Genomic DNA, 22,494 nt, shown 5'->3' with positions numbered 1-22,494 from the left:
GAGCTTTAAACACTCCCCGCTGCCATCATGATTGCCAAATTTGCCTTCAAGGAAAGAAACCGGTGTGCGTAAACACTGAAAGGGTTAACTCATAGTAGAAACCCATCTGCACGGAGCTCCGCCTCACAATTGTTGAGGTTGTGCGCCTCAGAAATCACACCACTCCAGGCCCCGCCCCCTCCCCACTCCCCCGGATCCCACCCACAGGCTCCTGGACCACATTGAAAGGGGCTCTGATGTTGTCACAAGCTATAGTCTGCGGAGCTCCATCATCAAGAACTTCCAGCAGGAGCATCTCTGTAACAAGCAGACCGCAACTACTGTTCCAAGTGCCCCAGCATTCCCACTATCCCCAGTGTTACTGACAGGCTGGAAACTCATCAGTGTAGGCTTTCAGTGGAGCATCTTCCAGAGCAGCTGCCAAGCATGAGATTGCTGTGTTGCGCCTCCCTGCTGTTTCTCATCAACTTCGTCTTTCAGACAAGTAAGTTCTGAGATTTGCATCCAAACTTTGTGAATTTATGCAGTCCGGACTACTTTTACAGAGTGTGTGCGTGTGCGCTGTGGTGCTCCAGCTTGATGCCGTTCAGTGAAGATATGTGGATCAAATCTTACCGCTTGCGCTTTCTTTAAATGTAAAGACTTGAGGAGGGTGGGGTGATGGTTGAAGGGGCTTCTGTTTTATCACTTAAAAATCAAAATTTTAAATCGTTCATATATCATCATTGTTCATATTTTCCGTCATTAGTGTCTGTGCAGCCTTTAATTTTAAATATAATTGTTCTCCTTGACTTTCCTTGCCGGTGTGTTTTTGAATGAAGCTGCATTTTTTGTGCCTTCATTTACTGGCGCTCAGCGCAGCAGCTTCTGCAGCCAATCAGGTTTGAAGTGTGTGTGTGTGTGTGTGTGTGTGTGTGTGTGTGTGTGTGTGTGTGTGTGTGTGTGTGTGTGTGTGTGTGTGTGTGTGATTGTTTAAAAAAAAAAGTGTCAGGTGGGGTTTCTGAAGAGCCGGTTTTGAAAGTCGCTGTCATTCATAGTGATTCAGAAAGAGCGCCTTTTGCGCAAAACCCCAAACGTGCAAACACCCCGGGCTGTTCTGATTCAGATTTGGATGAATTACAGGTGCACATAAACTCCCTACAATATCCTCCCTGTTTGCAGGAGGGTGGAATGCCAGATACCGTGAAACTGACTGGATTCTCTCCAGATCATCCCAAACCACAGTCATCTTCAGGCTGAATTTCTCACAGCTTTGAAAGCCACACAGTCACACCTGTTCCCAACATACTAGTTCGAGAAAGTAGTGTGACAGGAACATGTCGGAACTGGTTGTCGCCCTTCCGCATTTCCTCAACAGTCACAAAGAAGCCTTGTGCTTAAAAGTTTCAAATTTCGACAGACGACCTGCATTACCTGCATTTCTGTCTCTGTGATGCAGAGACGTTAGATCTTATTCATTTTTAAAGGTGTGTTAATATAAGTTTAAGTCTGAGCACTAAGGGGCATCTTATTTAACATCAGGGTCAGTGACTGACATACATCGGATGTCAGAGACTGGCAACCTCCCCCCTCCCAAAAAACAAAAAACAGGCATATGGGCACATATTGTTGATTTGCCCTCAATCAATAACCCAGTCATTCAGTCCACTTTGTCTTTCAAGGTCTGAACTTTAAGCCCATTAAGTAAATAACCAGCGGGTCTGACCAACATTTCACTGGATTCAGGGAATGAGAGCTGATGCAGAAATAGCAAAAGTCCACTGAGCAGCCTTAACATTCAGAGAGAAGAACAGTTTTATTACCTGCAAGGAAATCCTCAGAAGCCTGTCAGTATGAAATAAATCATTATCTTTATAGCGATGGCAGTATTGCCATTGCCATAAATATTGTGTCATAAAAATGAATAGCTAATCTCTCCCTGGTGTAGATGTTTGCAAATCTGGAGTCATAAAAATACTACAACAAGAATAAACTCAAGGAAAGCCGTCACCTTATTTGATGACCGCGTAAACACCAGCTGTTTGACCTCTCCGAAGAGTCCATTATGATTTACTATGCATGAGATGTGTATGTAAGCATACATAATTTATGATTAGCTTTCATTGAGCTGCTCTTATGGGGGACACACATATGAAAATGTACATTTTGGAATCCGTAGTGAGACGCAGACTGTTGGTTTCTTATATAAATCTGGTTATTTCAAAGTTTCAGAGGCTAGAAGTAGGAAAGGCCTAAACTACCAGCTCTTGTGAATTTCTGTTAACATTCATATGCACTCTGATTGGTTCTTCTAGCTCAGAAGCTTTAGTGCTTCCATTAAAGATGAGGTTTTGGAAGAAGAGTTTGTGCCTTCAGTTCTTTTTCTACCAGGAACCATAAATGCCTGAAGCTTCCAACTGCGATTATGAACTGACTACATCAGCATATCCCTGATAAAGGCACCTTGCCCTACTCACATACATGCTGTAACTAGATTAGCCATTTATCTTTTCTCTAAATAACACTGACGCACTAGTGAGCTGACACCAAATCTCTCGGGATTACCTGATATTTCTACTCCAACAACAGAAATACTTTTAGCCACGCTGTTGATGTGGCTCTGCGTTAGTCTGTCACTGGGTTCGTCCACCTGTATAACCTTCAACTGCTATTGGATTTTCTTTCTATTTATTGTGTTTGAATGATATTACATTTTACACACCTATCCTCAGCATGAGGTCTAGCCTAAACTGTATTTGGTGTTGCTGCTAATTACCTAACATGCTAATTTTGCTAATGGTTGTGTGATGGATCGTGTGGCGTGGAGTGTGGAGTTTAGAGCTCCCAGTAAAAAATGGTGTGTGAGGTGTAGCAGCTTCATAAACAATTGCTAAAAAAAATTTTTGAACTTTTTTTTTATGTCCGTCTTTCACAGATGCACTGATAACATGTGGAACCAACCAGTTCCAGTGTGGGAATGGGAGATGTATCACACTGAGGTGGGTGTGCGATGGCTCTGATGACTGCGGAGATGGCACAGATGAACTTCCTGGTACCTGTGGTGAGTACTCCGTGACCTGATCTGTGAATGGACTTTCTTTGGTGCTTCCACAATCCCGCAATCCAAGACCTCAGTTAAGATTTTCTTTGTTGTGCCACTTCCAGCGGTCAAAACATGCAAACCAACAGAGTTCAGCTGTGCAGGGCGTCTTAACCAGTGCATCCCGAGCACGTGGCACTGCGATGGTAAAGCGGACTGTGAGAATGGAGCTGATGAGGTGAATTGTGGTAAGTCCGAGTTCAGAGCCCCATGCATTACCCAGCTTCCTACGTTCGCTAATGTTGCTTCCTTGTTCTGATCGACCTGTCAGCGGCCAAGCAGTGCACGGGGTCCGAGTTCCGCTGCAAGAGCGGCCAGTGCGTGTCGTCCTCCTTTGTGTGTGATGACGACCTGGACTGCGAAGACGGCAGCGACGAGGAATCCTGCCCGCCCGTCACCTGCAGTTCCGCTTCCTTCCAGTGCAACAACACAGTTTGCCTTCCACACCTGTGGGCCTGCGACGGGGACCGCGACTGCACCGACGGCTCGGATGAGTGGCCCGAAACCTGCGGGACAAAGACTCCTGACCTCGTGAGCATTCATCACTGCTCCTCGATGGAGTGGCTTTGTGGCAGTGGAGAGTGCATCCATGTTAGCTGGAAGTGTGATGGACAGGCTGACTGCCTTGATCAATCAGATGAAGCTAACTGCTGTAATTATGAATTTTTTTTTAAAAAAAAAACTATCTCTTTGTCCCTTTTTATGAATTCATTAGCGCTGCTATTTCTTACAATCTCTTGTCCTTTTCATCCCCCTAGCTCATGCCACCTGTTCTCCTGACGAGTTTGAATGCAGCGATGGTACTTGCATCCATGGGAGCCTGCAGTGCAACCATCAATATGACTGCAGGGACATGAGCGATGAGATTGGCTGTGTGAATGGTATGAGTCCCACCTTTTGGACAGCCGTGTGAATCTCTAATCTATTTTTGCTGAACTCGTCTTTTATGTCCATACACAGCGACCCACTGTGAGGGCCCAACCCTGTTTAAATGCCGCAGCGGAGAGTGCATTAGTATGGAGAAGGTGTGCGATAAGAAACGTGACTGCAGGGATTGGTCAGATGAACCTCTTAGGGAATGTGGTGAGTACCCCTCATAAATAACTGTCTGATTATTTCTGCTTTTTTGTGCTTTTAATAAGATTTACTATACTTTATGAATTCCAATGAAAAAGATCCTTCGTCTTCTTCCTTCAGACTCCAATGAGTGCCTGTACAACAACGGTGGGTGCTCTCATATTTGCAAAGACCTGAAGATCGGTTATGAGTGCTTATGTCCCCCTGGATACAGCCTAGTTGACACAAGGCGCTGTGAAGGTAGGCCACACTATTACAGTAAAAAATGTGAACTTCAACCAGATTAACAAACGGTGCTAATAATCTATTTACTTTTGACCCTTTTACTGGCTCCGCTTTTAGATAAAGAAGGATCTCGTAATTCCATGTGTACACAGTGACTCGACATGCTCGGACTCCTGGTTCATTGAATTTTAAAGACATTTCTCTTTTCATTCGACTCAGATATCGACGAGTGTGCCAACCCAGACACCTGCAGTCAAATCTGCATCAATCAGATGGGCAGCTACAAATGTGAGTGTGAGGAGGGTTACCAAGTTGACCAAGCAACTAAACACTGCAAGGCCATTGGTAAGTATTCGAGCTCTCTGTGTTCTGCCCATGCTGTTCTCTTGTGTTGTTGTGTAATCATTAAATGTTTAAACTTGATGACTAAACCGTTTCGCTGTTACACTTCGGGGGGGTGGGGGTTAAGGATCATTAAAGTCCTTTTTAAGCATAAAATTAGATTTATTTATATAAAGATAATTATGCATTTGGTATTTGTTTTGTTGAATGTCCATAGATATAAATAAGATTGTGTTAGAATAGAAATAAAATTAGATTTTTGGCACTTTTTCTATAAGAAAACATAGAGTTTATATTTCACACAGTGTCACAAGTAGAAGGTGCAGACTGTATATAAAAGATGTAAAAAGATACCATGACATCACTAACTGGTCTGTGGATTAGCACGAAGCCTTTAATTTATGCTCATTAGCAGCCTTTTTTTTTTTCTTTTTTTGAGCCAGAAGTAATCAAATTCAGTTTATCAGTTAAAGCTAGCAAGCTTATTAGCTCTCTTGCTCTCTTTCGCATGAATGCTGTTTAAGTGGCAAAATTGTATTAATTATATTCCTAGAACGCCACCACTTATCTTCCAAAGCTAGGATACATATTGTATTCGTATTAGTGCTGTCAGCATTAATCTCGTTAAAATGACGTTAACGCTATAACCGCGTTAACGCGGCAGTTCTCTGTTAGCACGGTTAGCTCGTTAGCGCTGTCCAGCCCCACGCACAGGGTGATCCGCGCTAACTCGCTAACAGAGATTTGCCGCGTTAATGTAGTTATGGCGTTAATGTCATTTTAACGAGATTAACGCTGACAGCACTAATTAGTATCATTTAATTTCACTTTTACTTAAATAGGAAACTGCAAAATAAAATATACCTCATTCTGTCCTTGTAGGAACAATAGCCTACCTTTTCTTCACTAACCATCATGAGGTCAGAAAGATGACTCTGGACAAAAGTGAATACACGAGAGTAATCCCTCGCCTAAAGAACGTCGTGGCGCTCGACATGAACATAGCCACCAAAGAGATCTACTGGTCAGACATATCCCAGAAGAAAATCTACAGGTGAGCAGGAATGAAACCGGAGCGAAAATATTCTTTTTGTTCATGATACTCTTATTTGACACTTGTTTTTACTTTCTACCCAGAACTCCAATGAACTCGGCTGAAGACTCCACTCAACACCACATCGTGATCGGTAATGACATCGATGCTCCTGAGGGAATTGCCTTGGACTGGGTCCATGGTAACCTCTATTGGACTGACAGCGTTCGTGGCACGGTCTCAGTTGTAACTGCTGACGGTAGCCGACGTAAAACCCTCTTCCACCAGGACTTATCGAAACCCCGCGCTATTGTGGTAGACCCCCAAAGCAAGTAAGCTAATAGCACTGGTAATAGCAGTGATGCCTATATTGTTTGTTACGCGTACGTAACAGAACTATTTTTTTCACATTCCAGTTTTGTTTACTGGACCGACTGGGGGAATCCAGCTAAGATTGAGAAGGCAGGTCTTAATGGAGGAGACCGCACCGCACTGGTCACTGACAACATCGTGTGGCCTAATGGCATCACACTCGGTAAACTCAAGCACTCATGTCTCTTCAGTTTCAAGTTTTTGATTATTTATTCATGTAAACGTTAACACCAGTGTTCACTCTAGTCTAACTTTCCCCAACCCACTTCCTCCCCAGACTTGCTAAACCAGCGGCTATACTGGGTGGACTCTAAGCTGCACACCCTCTCCAGTATCGATGTTCAGGGCGGTGGTCGACGCACCCTCATCATTGATGAACACAAACTCGCTCACCCACTGGGGCTTGCTGTATTTGAGGTACCAATTTACCAGCTGATAAACCCAGAGACGCATGACCAGTACATCTCATAAACAACTCGCTGCACATGTAAACTGTAGTGTTTATCATATCTCAAATATTCAATCTTAACTGTTTCTGTGTTTGCAGGAAAAAGTGTTCTGGACAGATGTGAGTAACAGTGCCATCCTCAGCGCCAACAGACTGACTGGTGAGGACATTGTGCCGCTGGCGGAGCACCTATCGTCACCAGAAGACATTATTCTGTTCCATAACCTCAAACAACCTGCTGGTAAGAGAGTTACAGTACTAAAAGACTTATTTTTTAAAGGTAAGATGAAGTTAAGTCGGGGCTTGCTTTTTCTATATTGATATTAGAAATATTGTCAGCTAAACAGTGAGATTTGCATCTATTAATTGGGTGCTTAGCCCAGCTCATTCACTTTTGTTTAGCATACAGACATGAGAGTGGAAGCTATCATCCAAAGCGTACATTCCAAAGATTCCACTGTTCTTTTTTTTTTCCCATTGCAGGAAGAGACTGGTGTCAGGTGTTCAATGGTGGTTGTGAATTCCTGTGCCTGGCAGCTCCTCAAATAGGAAGACATCCCCCCAAATATACCTGTGTCTGTCCAGATAACATGACGCTAGCCAGGGATATGAGGACATGTGTACCAGGTATGCTAGCAATAGTAATACGAATCACGATAAAATAGTTGCTACAATGTTATATGTGCATAATATATAATAATATAAGTACAATATTTAAGTCGATCAAGCAGCCTTTACCTGACTCCCTGCCTCCTGTTTCTTTTTACCAGCTGTGCCAACACCTGAAGCTACTGGGCTGCCTCAAGTTCCAGCCACAAGTCCTCCTTATCTGCTACCAGTATCACCCAGCACCACACCGAGAACAATACTCAGGACTACACCCAGGACCACACCGAGGACCATACTCAGGACTACACCCAGGACCATAGTGAAGCCTAAGTTTCACACAACTACTACAGTGCCGGGCTTAACTCCCAGCACTGTCGCCAGACCAGTGCTACGGCTTACCAGTCCTCCATTCAGGTCCACCACACCACAACAAAGGATGCCTTTACCGCAGCCAGGAAATCCTAAAGTCTCCCAGACCACCACTCAAGCTCCAGTCACCTCTCCATGTGAGTTGCCAAAGTGCCAAGAGAGTTGTTTTGCAGATTTCAGATAACAGGTTCAGCTCTATGTATCACTAACTTAAAATATTGTGCTTACCTTTGCATTAGATATCCGACCTGAATTTGCTGAAGTGCTAACCGAGACTGTGTCTACCACCCCAATAGCACTTTACGTTATACTACCTCTTGGTAAGCTCTTTAAGCTTTTGCTCATTCACTGAAAACCCAGTACTGACATCATGTGTAACTAGCCTCGGCATCCGTTTCCATCAAATAGCGATCATCGCTCTGGTGGCTGTTGGTGGCGTTCTGCTCTGGAGGAACTACAGGCTGAAGAACACCAACACAATTCACTTTGACAACCCCGTTTATCAAAAAACCACTGAGGAGCAGGTGCACATTTGGAGGAGGCTTGATGGTTACTCATACCCAAAAGTAAGTCTAAAAGGTGGTAATTCTACAATATAAATATTAATATTAATCTAAATGTAAAAAAATGCTGTTAAACCTTGTTTTGTTGCAGTATCCATTTTGCATCTTTATTTCTAACTTTATTTTTTCTTTGCATTCCTCACAGAGACAAGTTGTGAGTTTGCATGAAGAGGCAGACAATCCAGTCTTTGCAGAGAACTGAAAAATGATGAGCAGAGTGGAAGGAGGTGCCTTAATGATAAGCTACCTTCTTCATCGTTTAGCATTGTTACCTCACGCAGCACAAAGATATGGTGATCAAAGCCTGTATGTGACAACCTTAAACCACTATATCCTCAAAGATACATAGACGTTCTACTGTGAAAATACCAGTTAATTTTTTTTTCTTATCAAGGCGTACATTTTTTTCTTCATTACTCACCAAAACATACCCGATCATCAGATTGAGAAGTCCTTGATGTTGATCATTTTTAGTTGTTATTATAACTGCTTTGCTGGCAGTGTAACTGTGTCATCTTTCAAGCCACTTGCCTGCTTTTGATAATATTACATCTTGCACTACTTATCATTTAAAATGGTAAATGGCCTGTATTTATATAGCGCTTTACTAGTCCCTAAGGACCCCAAAGCGCTTTACATATCCAGTCATCCACCCATTCACACACAGGTGATGGCAAGCTACATTGTAGCCACAGCCACCCTGGGGCGCACTGACAGAGGCGAGGCTGCCGGACACTGGCGCCACCGGGCACTCTGACCACCACCAGTAGGGAACGGGTGAAGTGTCTTGCCCAAGGACACAACGACCGAGACTATCCAAGCCGGGGCTCGAGCCGGCAACCTTCCGATTACAAGGCGAACTCCCAACTCTTGAGCCACGATCGCCCCGATAAACAACAGTTTCAGGAAATAGTCTATTTTCTGTAACCAAATGTTTAGCTTTCGCCTCCTGAGTTGCTAACTTTGTTTACCATAATGATTGGAATCAGGCGAAAGCAGCTAGCCTAGCTTTGTCAAACAGGAAAATCATCTCTAGAGCTTTTTTCTTAAGTTCGTATAAAAACAACACTGAAAAGTGACGTGTCAGCACCTTACAGGTGTTATGTAGTAAAATTAGCAAGGTGATTGCTACTTCTGTGCAAAACCAGGGAATGGTTTGCTATCTTATGCTAAGCTAATCTAAACTGCAGATAGTAACAGATTATAGTTTTTCCTTTAGAGTTGAGTATGCAGCAGGCGAATGTAAATGCTAAACATGCCTCATTCACCCATTCATACGAGCACTGCTTCTATGCAGAAGCGCTATCTAACATTCATACATGCATCAGAGAGCAACTTGGTCTTGCTCAAGGATATTTAGGATGCAGGCGGAGCAGCCAATAATGGAACTACCAACTTTACAATTTCTAGATGACCTGCTCTACCTCTTGACACATGTAATATTATGGGGGCAACACTGGGAGTTACATGCGCCATTGTGACCCTAGAGTGACCTCAATATGTCAGACTGATAAGTCATCATACGTCATACAATCTGCCTTAGTGTTGTGCAGAAATATAGTCCAAAACAACCTAATGGTACCGCTTCCATTTACCTAGAAAAGAATCTCAGGACACTACGAGTTTGTGCCTCAGTGTGCCTTTTCAGCTGTCCAATGTCTGTGCTAGAGAGGCATCTTTAATTTTTTTTTTTGCATGTAGATCCCTCATGGGGTGTAGTACATTCCTGAAAGGCTGAAAAGCATTGATTCAGACACATGTGACCAAAAGCGGAGTGTATAGTGCTCTGTACCAAGTCACATGTGTATTTAAGTGCTCCCTCAGGACCGGCTGCCTTATACCAGCATCGCTGACAAAAGAATGCCACGTGTCCAGACAGATTTCCTTTGTGGTTTATTGTCATATATTTGTATTGTTGAGTTTCTTTTTTTTCTACAGATTTTGTTCACATGTTTATGTTGGTGCTACTGAGTGGATTTGTATATATGCATATTTACAGCATGTGAGATGGTGTTAGGCAGTGTTACAGTGCTTAACAACTTTAAAAGAGCACGATTGAATGGAAGGTTTTAATGCTACAGCTGCTCTAAATTATCAGTATTTGTAATTGGAAAAATCCTTTTTGCATATAAAAACATAAATTCAATGTGTTATTTGCCTGATAAATAACAATATTAATGTTTAGATTGACAGATTTCTAAAATATTTGTGGGAGCTGGGTTGTTTTATCACAGGTGATCTAATAAATGTGTTAAGCACTGTACCTGCAAGTGTGGTTATGCTAAAGACTATAATATCGTGTGGGTTAATGTCTGTTATCTGGATTTCAAGCTGAAAAATAGTCATGGGTGGAAATAAAGCCATACACTGAGTGACGGTGCGAACTAAGGCTGTAAATACAATGTTCATAAAAATGTACATATTTGCTCCTAACCCTTGTTGTTAATATTGTTTCATCCTTTAAACATTTACTGTACAGAAATAAATGCTTATATTTATTATGAAATCAGTTATCTCTGTATTAACAAAATTACAGATGTTGTTGAACTGCCGCAGCTGGAATGCTGTGGAGGGATATTAAGAGAGCTGTGTATAAATAAATCCCTGCAAACCTGAATGAACTGAAGCAACGTTGCAAAGAAGCAAATTTCTTCATAACAATGTGAGACACAACAAATGACTACTACAAGTTAATGCTGTTAAAAGTCGATCTAGAAGCTACTGAATCATGGAGTCTACATAACTGTTGACACATTTTGGGTGAATGAAATACTGACACAGTGCAGGACGGCACGCGTTGATATTCACCTGAGGTTGTATTTTCCTAATCTTAAGAAATGGTAGGAGACATTTTTATTTTGCTCCATAGGTAAAATCTGAGAATTAAAAGAGAATGTGTTTTCTTTTTTACCACGACTGTGTGCTTCACATTTTCAGTGTTGTCATCGTGGTCGTATTGTTTTTATAAGCGAATCCGGCTGAAAACATGGGTGTTTTTTTTTTGTTTTTTTTTGTTTTTTTTGTTTTTTTTTTTGCTGTGCTGAGGCTGCTATATAGGTCAGTTGAAAACAAGACCCATTTCGTAGAAAGTCCGCGTCAAAGCCAAAAGCGACACCCCACTATTCTCCGAAATTCTCCAACACGCCCACAAGTAGGAAAAAAACAACTTCACAATCTTTTGTTTATTTGTGTCAAATTAAATCGGTAGATAATAACACCGGTATAAGAGCTATAAAGTATTTTGTAAGAGAAACTTTATGATGTTAAATGATTAAGAAATACTTAATCTGTGTAACGTTCGCATCGTTAAACTTAGTACTATAGTGAATTGAAGTGATTTAATTAATTAGCGAGCTTATCTGTATTTGTAGAAGAGTGAGCAGATGTAGGGAGGTATGCTTCTAAGTATTCTAAATCAGCTGTGGGACTAAGTCACAACAACAGTGACCGGGTACAGCTCTGTCCACGAGCGGTCAAATCCATCAGCAGACATGTGCAAGGTTCAAGGCTGAGTAGCAGCGAAGTGCAGAGCTGATAACAGGAGCCAGAAGATGCTAAAGACACGTGGGTAAACACAGAGCCACACAGGGATGCGAAAACAAGCAGACTGTCAGATGTTCCTCAGAGGAAGTGCCGTAGTGTGCGTTATTATGAACATATTGCATCATTATTTCATCCAGTGTGGGCCAATTTCCTGAGCTGACATCGGGCACACATCGTCCCAGACTCCGTGCTGTTGGGAAACAATACGGTTTGTTCTGTTTTCTAAATAAAGGTTTTATCTAAATACCTTCTGATCATTAATCATTAATTTAACCACTGTGATTCTTTTAGTTTCTTCCACAGATGAACATGTATAAGTTCAAGCGCCTTTCTGCCGTGTGACTCGTTATGTTTCATGTTTTTTAATATTTAATTTGATATTTAGGCTCTGTGGTCGCATAAACAGGATGGCTACTTTTACATAACTCCATTAATTAGGGTTAAATATTATTCATATGACAAATTTGACCGATGGTTCCTATAAAAACACCGAATGCTTAAGGGATGTTGTCCCTGAGTGGGTTGGGATATGACATTACTGCTCACCTGATACTGAGTAAACAAACTCTGTCAGCTGGGCAGACAGTTCCTGGACCAAACACTGACCTTTGCTCAGATCGTGTTTTTTGGAGACACACAACCCATATTTGAAAGGCACACACTGTTCACCAGACAGCAAATTTATCAGAATTGTTAACAATAATAAGAAGTGCATCGACTTTAAAGTTTTTAAAAAACATTTTGTGTTAGGAGTGCTGTCGATGCCTAAAACTTAAATTTATTTCCTTTTTTTGAATGATTTGTGGGTATTTTATCAGACATGAAAACAGGATCTCTTATAACCGCTGTATACTTTTTAAATAAATTAGAATTACTTATAAAAAAGCAATGAGGCAAGTTGTATAAAGTACTCAGTGCTCAGGTAGAGTATAAGAACCAGTCCAGTCCATGCATCACTGTATGAGTGCTATTTTAATTGTTGGTTTGGGTGAAGCTCTTTTTCTGAAAATAGCAAAAATATCACATATCCTCAAACAGTATGCAAATAGCTGAAAGTCTATTTAGTCAGTCTTTTTCCTGATTTGTTTATTTACTATTTGTTTGAGCTATACTTATAACAAAATTTGTTATAACAAAACCTCATTTATTCTTTCATAATGTTTTGTGTTCAAATTCCTTCATTTGTAAAAGTAACTGATAGCTAAAGCTTTCAGATGAGTGTAATGAAGTACAATATTTGCCTCTAAAACATTGTGGAATAGGAATAGAAACAAGCAAGAAACAGAAAAGAGTCATAAAACACAGCTAGCTCAAATGTGTATTTGAAGTAAATCATACAAGATAATGTCTGCACTTTACAACCAATCATTTGTCTAAGCTTTAGTTATAATGACTATTTTCTGTTAGTATTTGTATACTAAGAATTGGGGAGATATAAAACTTCATTAACTATATAAATTACCCTTTTTTGTCTAGCTAAAATATTTAATGTAAGATATTGCTGTTAGCTTCATATTTAGAAGCTTTACCTGTCAGTTCAGCCTCTTATGAGTGTATATGTACGTTACAATGACATTGGGTAAGATTTGCAATTCTATCCTATGAGTCACCTGTGAGAAATCATTAATATAATAAATGTTAGTGGACTTAATATCTAACCGTGTCGTAGGGCCATTGTAAACCTGAGGTTAAACATTAGGTTTAATGAATTACACTGACTGCTTTGTAGAAAGATAAACAGAAAGCAACAAACACTCTACTTTTTTTTTTTTTTATCTTTAGGCTTCATCAAAAGGTTTTCTCTTATTCAGTAACTTAATTATTTTGGAAAGGAAAATATCAAATCCAAAAGAAGAAACAACAACATCTCAGAACAGCCTCATATTTCACACAGTCTTGCCCTCCTCCATCCTGTTCAGTAACTTCTCTCACCGTTTTTTGTTTAAACTAACTTTGCTCCACAGAAGTATTATTTATGTTTTGATGGTATCCATTTATGCATTTTCTGTTGTTGAGTCATAAACAGTTGCTTTACCCTCAAACTTTTTGAACATTTGTCTGAGTTTGGGACGATTTTTGAGCCCAGTAGATTTCATGCATATTATTTTTAAAGACTTTTTATCTGTAACTGTGTAAAGTTCCTTTCCAAATCATGGCTCTTTGCAATTTTCTGTTACTTTTCAATGTTTTAGCAAAGCATTTGAACACTAGTGTAGCTTATGGACATGTCTGCAATGTTACTTCTGTTAGAACAAACATAATCTGGTGAATAAAGCAGCATAGATGTAAATTCCTTTAAACGGGAAACTATTCAAAAATACAGTATAATCAATAGGATGTAAAAATGTAGGCCACGCAGTCCAAATAGGTACACAAAATATGTACTTACAGAAGAGCTGACATCAGGGGCGATTTTAGCCCATTTTTGGGGGTGCTTCAAAGCACCCCCAAAGATTTCTTACTTTTTTTGACAATATTTGCTGTTTGTGTGACACACTACTAAAAATATAAAAAGCATACAATACTTGGTTGACATGTAACATTTTAACAAAAATGTTACATGTCCCCCCTCCTCCCAAAATGTTTGTTCCAGCTCACCTCTCCCCTGCTCTATAGCACCCTTGCTGCCAGAACGATGGTGGCTGGCTGAGATGCAGCGGAGCGGAGGTGTAAGTGCCTGACTTAAAACAGGACATATTAGCTGCATTTAATCCTCAGTTACTCTTTATGTAGTTAGGTAGGAGTCACACCATGTTTCTTTCTAGCTGACCGTCCTGTTGCTCCCATTGAAAATTATGCAGCCTATTTAAAATCTAAAACTTAAAATTGTTTTAGCCTACTGTTGTTGCCACTGTCCTGATTTAAATAACCTTTATCAGATTTGATGGTTTTGTTACAGACTTAAAAAAAGTGTTTTGCTTTTCTTTCACAAATGTGGGGATTAAATTGTGTTAAAATGTACAAAACAGTGATGTCATGTTTTGTGACGAGGACCCAGGCACAGAGAGACTTGATGAATTTAAGAATCTTATGATTTAATCAAGAAATTTGCAGACTTGCACAGAGATGGTAAAATTATGATGGATGATAACGGAGAAGAAGACAACAGACGATGAGGACAGGGAGGATGCAGGGACTGACAGAGACAGGGAAGAAGTCTCATCGTGACGAGTAAAGTTTATCTTGCCTGGCTGGGCAGCTCTCTGGGTGCCCAGCACCCCCAAAACTCGGATCCTAGAATCGCCCCTGGCTGACATAATGTACAAATATGGATAAAATTAAATTAATTCAACTAGTTCGTGCAAAGATCTTTTAAGGGGATAAACATTTGTAAATGAGTGCAATTTGTTGCTTCATATACGAAACTTTGTTACAATTTAAAATAACAAAAAAAGAAGCACTGGCAGTGAAAATGGTCATTTAAATTTATTGCGCAATTTATTCAGATTTTTCAGGACAGAAAAAAAGTCACAAACTCATGATACTTGGCGTTACAGTTACAGGAAGCGCGAGGATTTTGGGCTTCAACTCATCAAACTGGTAGTCGCGCGCTCCCTGCCGGCCAATCGACGTAACGCACGAATCGTACACCGGAAACCACGTGTTCCAGCGTTACCATGCTTCTGTGAGCGACCTGGATTACTTCTCTTGGCTGTGTTTACTTGTGAGATTTAAACTACAGGGGACTTTTTTCTGTGAAAACATGTCGGGCAAGTCGGAGCTGAAGATTAATTCTCAGTTCGCGCAGAAATATGAGAAGTATCGACAGAAAGAAGAGCTGCAGAGACGTAAGTGTGTCACTAGCTAAGCAGCGTGTTAGCATCCCAACGTGGGGAAGTATTGCTAGCTTTAAAAGTAGTTGTTTTCTCCAGGGAAATGTGAAAGTCGCTATTATAATCTCTGCGTTCACGCTGTGTTTGTGCAGTGAAGGATCGCTACGGAGACCGAGCAGATGAGAGTGACTCGGGGTCTTCAGAGTCCAGCTCCGATGACAGTGAAGTGGTCAGTTAGCATCTCTAACTTTTCTTTTGCTTCCACTCCTTATCAATGAGGTGCTTGTATACATAACTGTGTGTATGTGATTTTCTCACCTTCAGGAGCTGGACCCTGGTGTTGAGAGGGATTTTTATAGGACTCTGTCGCTGCTGAAGAAGAAGGACCCAAAGATCTATGAGAGAGATGCTAAGTTCTACTCAGAAGGTGATTGTTGGGTATTGACATTAGCGTTGTTGTGATGGTTAGTAATAATCTTCATGCAGTGAAGTGACTTACCTGTTGCTTTCAGGCGCATCCAGCAGTGATGCAAAACCTTCCACCTCGAAGGAGAAAGCAGTAAAGCCCATGTATCTTAAAGACTATGAAAGAAAAATCATCCTGGAAAGGGAAGGGTGAGTGAAAGTCTGTTTAACTGCATCAAATAGCGTGAGACTACATCAATCAGGGATATACAGGTAGTACCAAATTAGAGCCTGACTAATGTGCTGGTAAGCCGCTATTACTGTCTGATATTGACACATCAATATGGGTATTGATGGATATGGTGTCTGATATGAAAAATATTTTACTTAATGCTGAAAAGGTTGAGGTGTTCTGGTTGGGAAGTGTCACAAAATGACATGGTAGGGATGCAATATACACTCATATACAATCATACACTCACTTAATTAGTTACACCATGCTATTACCTGCTTTCACCCTTGTTTGCCTTCTGGACTGCCTTAATTCTTTGTAGCATCAATTCAACAACAATCATCAGAGGTTTTGGTTCATACTGACATGACAGCATTAAACATTTGGTTCAGATTGGTTAACCCCACATCCATGAAGTGAAACACCACATCCCAAACATGCTCCATTGGATTGAGATCCTATGAATGGAAGCCATCTGAGTGCGGCGAATTCATTGTCATGTTGAAGAAACTTTCACATCTTCAGAGTCACTTGAATTACAATCTTCCCTGATTCTGATGCTTCGTTTGAGCTTCAGCAGGTTGTCTTGACTATGGTCCATATGTCTAAGTGCACTGACTTCCTGCCATGTGATTGCGCGATTAGTTGTTGAACAGGTGTGCCTAATGTATTGGCCAGCCAGTGTATTTATAATTAATTACACAGATCTTGTAAGATGCCAAAGAAAGCTAGTCCCTGATTTGCTGCTTAGTGGGTCAGGAAGCATTTGGTGTTTTCCTCCTTCATGTGTTTCCTGTTTAATTCTCTGCCTGTAACACGTCTTGTTCTTGTTTTGCAGCAAATATGAAGATGATGACGACGACAGCGATGATGAGGAGGCTGTCAAGAGAAAAGAGGTAGGCAAAGTTCTTCACTAATATGTCTCCTTAGGAATGAACAAACTGATGCTTTCATTCATCACCTCTGTTTTCCTTCAAAGAGAGCCGCCTCTCCCAGCTACATGCAGGAGCAGAAGGAGCTGAAGGAAAGGTAAGTTAAGAGACACCTCGTGCTGTCCTGCTCTCGCACTCAAAGGCTTCTTACTGAAGTCGAAATCTCTCTCTGCAGCTTCCGGAAGTTCATCCAGGACAGCGATGACGATGATGAAACTGGTGAAGCAGACAGAGCATCCCAGCTGCTGACCAAGAGGATCAAAACACAGGAGGAGAAGGTCAGAAGCTGATACCTGGTGCTCTTCATCTTTAAATTGGCGTCATTTACAGATGATTTTCAGGTCAGGTTAAACTTATCTGTGGATGCTCGTAGGATAAAGAAGAGGCAGATTATGTGGAGTGGCTGAAAGGCCAGGGAGAACTCGAGGGTGCAGAGGAGGTGAAGGACATGGTGAGTGTGTGTAAAAAAGGCTGGAGAGACTTCAGGAAGTTACATTTTGGTTGAGAAAGATGTTTGTGTTTAACTGACTGGTTATAAATGGTTTGTGTTGATATAGAAATATTTAAAAGACTACTGGAATGACCCAGAGCTGGATGAAAAGGAGCGTTTCCTGAGGGATTACGTGCTAAACAAGGGCTACCTAGATGACGATGATGATGATGATGAACGGTATGTGGAGGACCAGTTGGTTTATGTCTTACTCGTGAAGTGAAGAAACACTGCCAGCTTTAACAATGACTTATTGGGCCACATGCAGGATCCCAACCTACGATGAGGTGGTCCAGGATGACGTGGAGGATTCGGAGGAGGAGGGGGAGACTTTCTTAGAGCGCCAGGAGAACTTTGAGAGGAGCTACAACTTCCGCTTTGAAGAGCCCGATTCTCAAGAGGTCAAGACCTACCCCCGAAACATCGCCACCTCTGTGCGCACCAAGGACGACCGCAGGAAACGCAAAAGGGAGGAAATTAAAGAAAGGAAGCAAAAGGTGTGGATCATGTAGGAGAAGGAAGGGAAAAAAACCCCACAGGAATCCAAGTTGATCCTTTATTCGTTTGTCAATATTTGACCCCTTTCCTAAAATTTACTTCAGGAGAAAGAACAGAAGCAGGAGCAGCTGAAGCAGTTGAAGAACCTGAAGAGGAAAGAGATTATGGAGAAGCTGAAGAAGCTCCAGGAGCTGACGGGGAACGAGCAGCTCGCTTTCGATCAAGCCGACCTCGACGGAGACTTCGATCCAAAACAGCACGACCAGCTCATGCAGGTCAGTGTACACACACACACACACACACACACACACACACACACACACACACACACACACACACACACTTTATTTATATATCCCCAAATATCACAACAATAGCTGTCTGGAGGTTCTTTATATTGTTAGGTAAAGCTAGCAATGCAGTAATACAGACAAAACCCCGACAATCAGATGATCTCATATGAGGAAGCACTTGTTGACAGTGGGGAAGAAAAACTCCCTTTTAACAGGAAGAAATATCTGGCAGAACCAGGCTCAGGGAGGGGCGGGGCCATCTGCTGCCATGTTGTATATATGAAAACTGAGAGTCTCTGTGGAGTTTACTGTGGCACATGCAGATAGTCCAAGGTGTGGTTCTCTGTAATCCCAGGCTTTTTAGCTTTTATCATGACAACTAGCTAAAAAAAAAGGTTAGATTTAACCTTTATCCTGTACAAGTACATAAGCTAATCATCCAAACAAACTTCAGGCTTTACACCAGTGAACAACAACAATTGTTCGTATTTATTTGGTGAGGATGCTGCTTTTTATATGCATAACGTTTTACCACGATGTAATCGTAGAGTGAATAGTATTAGCTGCTAAAGCTAAAAAAAAGGTGCTTCACACTGCAATGATAAAGCATTAGGATAGAACACGTTAATCAACAAAAAAAAAAACCATGTAAAATAAACATGCCAGAATTTAGCTTATTTTTTTATAAAGCAAAAGAATTGTAAAAAAATTCTTTTATGTCAGTTTTTAATGTTTGGTGTTGGAGAGGGCAAATTCACCTGTGTTTTAATCGGGATGTAGGGACAGCTGGGAGCATTTGCTCAGTACAACACACTGATCTAGTGCGAGTGTGCAGGGTTAAACCTTCAGAGAGGTACGGACGTGCCAAGGCATGCGGTGACTTGAGAAGAAATTATTAGAATCTGCTGTAAAACTTACCAGGACTTGATGTAAGGAAAACACATTTGCGGCACCATAAATCCTGCTACACAAACACACACTGAGGAGATAAAACCCACATATACTCTGTTGGGAGGAGCCAAACAATCAGTGGCATATGATTGTGGATCACAAAGGAAAGTATGAAAATTTACTGCTACCCACATTTAGAGGACTTCTGGTTTTATATTCCAGTGATAAGTAACAAGATAACAATGAAACAACTTGATGTCATATAACATTTGAAAAAAATCTTTTTTGGGGGAGAAATTTCTGAAATCTTGTTAGGGTTGATCTGAGACTTGAGAGATTAAACAGAAGGATTATAACCCAAAATTTGGACTCATTTATGGAAAATGTATTTATTTTTTTTTCAGTCGTAGAGAGAGAAAGGGGGGGAAGAGTGGCGTAAACAAGCTACCTGCTATGATTGTAATATGGATAAAGCTTCACATCCAGAGCAGGAGCAGCAAAGCAACAGCTGTCGGCGTTGACCTTAACGATGGCCGGCCTCCGGCGGTTCACACAGCTGCGTTGCGTTTGGCAGATTTCTCTGCTCCAGCATTTAAACCAGGAGGTCGAAGGAGGAACTGAAAGTCTCGTTTAACTTCACCGGCAGTTTGTGTTTGCAGAAATTCTTTGGCGATGAATACTATGGAGAGGAGGAGGATGAGAAGCCTCAGTTTGAGGACGATGATGAGCTGGAGGGTGAGCTAACTGAGAAGCCAGTTTTAATCAGATTGAAGCTAACATGTGCTAAATACACATTTGTGGGTTGCACTGAGTCATGAGTAGAAAGTTGATGTGATTGTGGCGCTCAGTTTATTTTTTGCATAAATGTCTGAACACAACCTCCTGTGTGTGACAGAGCACTGGAACTGGGACACTTGGACCGGAGAGGAACGCGAGGAGGACTATGGCGAGGAGTATGATGGAGAGGAGTACAGTGCTGCTGAACCCTACTGCGAGGATCAAGACTTTAATGTGAGCTTATGCTCCTTACTGATCAGTTGTCTGATGCTGATTGTCCTGATCAACAGTCTCTCTCACTAAAAGATCTTTGTTTAAACCTGTTTCTGCAGATGGATGCAGACTATGACCCCAGTCGGCAAACAGTTTCCAAGAAGAAGAAGAAAAAGGAGAGGAAGATGATGAAGAAGGAGGATCTGCCTCAAATGGGCAAGAAAAAAAAGAAGTCTCACTTTGCAGAGGTCATCACCAAGAACAAACCTGTGTTTGATCCTCGTAAGTGCCGTTAAAGCTCGCATGTGCTCTCTAACACAGCGTGGATGTTGTCTAATGGAGCGCTGTCGTTTCAGAGGAGAAGAGCTTCGAGCAGTACTTGGACGAGTACTACAAGCTGGACTACGAGGACATCATCGATGACCTCCCGTGCAGGTTTCGCTACAGGCAGGTGGTGCCCAATGACTTTGGCCTGACCACAGATGAGGTGAGAGAGGTTGCACTTGCAGGCTTTTCATTTTTGCGCAGTGGCAGGTTAATGATGATTACCACATTAAGCTGAAGTCAGCTCACTTAGCTGTGTCCTCAGTGTTTCAGTCTTCTTGTAGCCTCCATATTGGCTCTTAATGATGTCATGGATGTGTTGCAGTAGCCATGTAGTGATAATCTCATTTGCTCTCATTATTTGATCTGGCCATGCATGAGTCCGGGCACATGACACCCAACTCTGTTCTGTTCCCACATGCACCAGCATATAGAAGAGTTCAAAGCTGCAGAGCATGTGCGGGAGACGGTGTTTAGGCTGTAGGTGAATTGTTCTGCGGTGATGAGCCTTGGCTAGATTGATCTGGTATTGCTTCCTTCTGGGGAGAGCTCTGACCAGGGAATGATCTCAGCTTAATCTTCTCTCTGAGCAGACCACACAGGGATTTAATGAAGTGGCAGCAAATGCAAAATTATCCAAAAATTGATTTGAACTAATGAGGCTGCTTCCTCTCCGCAGATTATAAAGGCTAATGACAAGGAGCTGAACCGCTGGTGCTCTCTGAGGAAGACGTGCATGTTCAGGTACGCTGGTTCTGTCTTCTTTTAAGCGTTTCGTCCCTTTATCTGATGTCTTTTGTTCAACTTTTCTTCTTTGTTTTGACAGGTCTGAAAAGGAAGAGCTGAGCGATCTGAAGAACTATAAAATCAAGGCTCAGAATGACAGGAAGAAGAGAGAAATCCTTAACTCTGTGTATCTGGAGTGAGTAACATATTGATCTACTGTATTAATGAATGTGTTCCAATCATTTTATCAATATGTGACTATGTTAATTTACCCTACAGAGGCGATGAAGATGTGATTGAGGCCAAGACAAAGGTGGGCAAGAAGCGAAGAGATCGTCTGAAGAACGCTGAGAAGCAAAACACAGAAGCAGAGGATGGTAGTGCAGTACCCCCTGTGGACTCTACAGAACAGACTCTTGTTCAGGCTCTTCAGGAGGCCGGGGATGCCATTGAGGATGAGGAGGAGATTCTGATTCCCAAGAAGAAGAAACATAAAGGAGAACCCCAGATTACAGAGGAGGCGGTGTCAGCAGCTAAACCAGAAGAAGTGAAAAGTGGGACTGCGAGACCGAAATGGTCTAAGAAGAAGCACAAGCATTCAGGTGGTCGTATCCTCTCAGGAAGAATCGGGGTGAAGATAGGTGGCCGGGAGTTCAGTAGGCAGAGACTGAAGGCCTATGGCCTGAACCCCAAGAGACTGTACTTCAGACAACTCGGCAGACAAAAACGAAAAGCTCAGGAGAAGAAGGAGAAGCAGAAAAAAGAGTGACAGCTCTGCCACTGTTTCAGATACAATCCTTCATAATCATGGTGTGAAATACAGCACGGAGAAAAATGGCAAATTTTCCAAATGTTTCACTTCTTCACATTGACCCTTTTGACTGTATAATGTAAATAAAATGTGTATTAAATGGTAGCTATGAAAACCTGAAGCTCCAGTTCTGTTGTGTAATCTTGCATTGGTTGGAGTCATTTGTGCCCGCTTATGTTTAGGTGTGGGTGGTTTTTGTATGTCAGGCATTTATGACTCAGATCTGGCAGCAGCTCATTGATGTACTGGACCCCTGAGAACCTGCATGACTTGCTAATTTCTGAAACCCCAATGGCATTGTGGTTTGTTTTAAATGTCATCCACGGGGGCTCTTAGAAGTGCATCATAGCTCTGTGCTCAAAACAGCCTGCTGGTCGGCCTGTCTTATAACTGCAAAATCAATTTGCTGTATTGAGTGGGTTGTATCTTTTGTTTTGGCCAGTTTCAAAAGCGAGTGGTTGGGGGAAAA

At 41.7% G+C, this 22,494-nt stretch overlaps 2 protein-coding genes and 1 non-coding gene across 3 annotated transcripts; all 3 read left to right on the top strand.

Annotated features, from left to right (window-relative positions):
- Positions 1-223: 223 nt before the first annotated feature.
- ldlra (low density lipoprotein receptor a) lies at positions 224-8,736 on the top strand. Its single transcript, XM_026165781.1, has 18 exons — positions 224-484; positions 2,915-3,040; positions 3,145-3,267; positions 3,351-3,731; positions 3,838-3,960; positions 4,040-4,162; positions 4,277-4,396; positions 4,601-4,726; positions 5,606-5,777; positions 5,861-6,088; positions 6,173-6,291; positions 6,406-6,545; positions 6,676-6,817; positions 7,060-7,203; positions 7,347-7,691; positions 7,794-7,874; positions 7,963-8,120; positions 8,263-8,736. Exons 1-18 carry the CDS (start codon positions 427-429, stop codon positions 8,317-8,319), a joined length of 2,766 nt encoding a protein of 921 aa, XP_026021566.1. The 5' UTR covers positions 224-426; the 3' UTR covers positions 8,320-8,736.
- A 6,426-nt stretch (positions 8,737-15,162) lies between these two features.
- On the top strand, positions 15,163-22,146 carry kri1 (KRI1 homolog). Its single transcript, XM_026165789.1, has 18 exons — positions 15,163-15,448; positions 15,586-15,662; positions 15,758-15,860; positions 15,946-16,048; positions 16,909-16,966; positions 17,050-17,099; positions 17,178-17,280; positions 17,376-17,453; positions 17,560-17,672; positions 17,761-17,989; positions 18,095-18,265; positions 19,834-19,909; positions 20,070-20,185; positions 20,284-20,446; positions 20,521-20,651; positions 21,168-21,232; positions 21,315-21,410; positions 21,494-22,146. Exons 1-18 carry the CDS (start codon positions 15,364-15,366, stop codon positions 21,981-21,983), a joined length of 2,307 nt encoding a protein of 768 aa, XP_026021574.1. The 5' UTR covers positions 15,163-15,363; the 3' UTR covers positions 21,984-22,146.
- On the top strand, positions 20,983-21,081 carry LOC113021583 (Z30 small nucleolar RNA). The gene has a single exon (XR_003272316.1). It is a non-coding gene; the product is annotated as a Z30 small nucleolar RNA (small nucleolar RNA).
- Positions 22,147-22,494: the final 348 nt, after the last annotated feature.

This window comes from Astatotilapia calliptera, chromosome 4, assembly GCF_900246225.1.
Source record: "Astatotilapia calliptera chromosome 4, fAstCal1.2, whole genome shotgun sequence".
Classification (NCBI taxonomy): Eukaryota; Metazoa; Chordata; class Actinopteri; order Cichliformes; family Cichlidae; genus Astatotilapia; species Astatotilapia calliptera.
The sequence above is the reverse complement of the archived record's forward strand: the minus strand, read 5'-3'. Positions and strand labels throughout refer to the sequence as shown.

Excerpts from the sequence above, each read along its gene's own strand:
- ldlra (XM_026165781.1), top strand. The coding sequence starts at position 427 with ATGAGATTGCTGTGTTGCGCCTCCCTGCTGTTTCTCATCAACTTCGTC. Across the intron at positions 3,041-3,144 it reads TGAACTTCCTGGTACCTGTG|CGGTCAAAACATGCAAACCA; the intron begins GTGAGTACTCCG and ends TGCCACTTCCAG. Across the intron at positions 4,727-5,605 it reads TAAACACTGCAAGGCCATTG|GAACAATAGCCTACCTTTTC; the intron begins GTAAGTATTCGA and ends CTGTCCTTGTAG.
- kri1 (XM_026165789.1), top strand. The coding sequence starts at position 15,364 with ATGTCGGGCAAGTCGGAGCTGAAGATTAATTCTCAGTTCGCGCAGAAA. Across the intron at positions 15,449-15,585 it reads GAAAGAAGAGCTGCAGAGAC|TGAAGGATCGCTACGGAGAC; the intron begins GTAAGTGTGTCA and ends GTGTTTGTGCAG. Across the intron at positions 17,673-17,760 it reads GATGATGATGATGATGAACG|GATCCCAACCTACGATGAGG; the intron begins GTATGTGGAGGA and ends GGCCACATGCAG.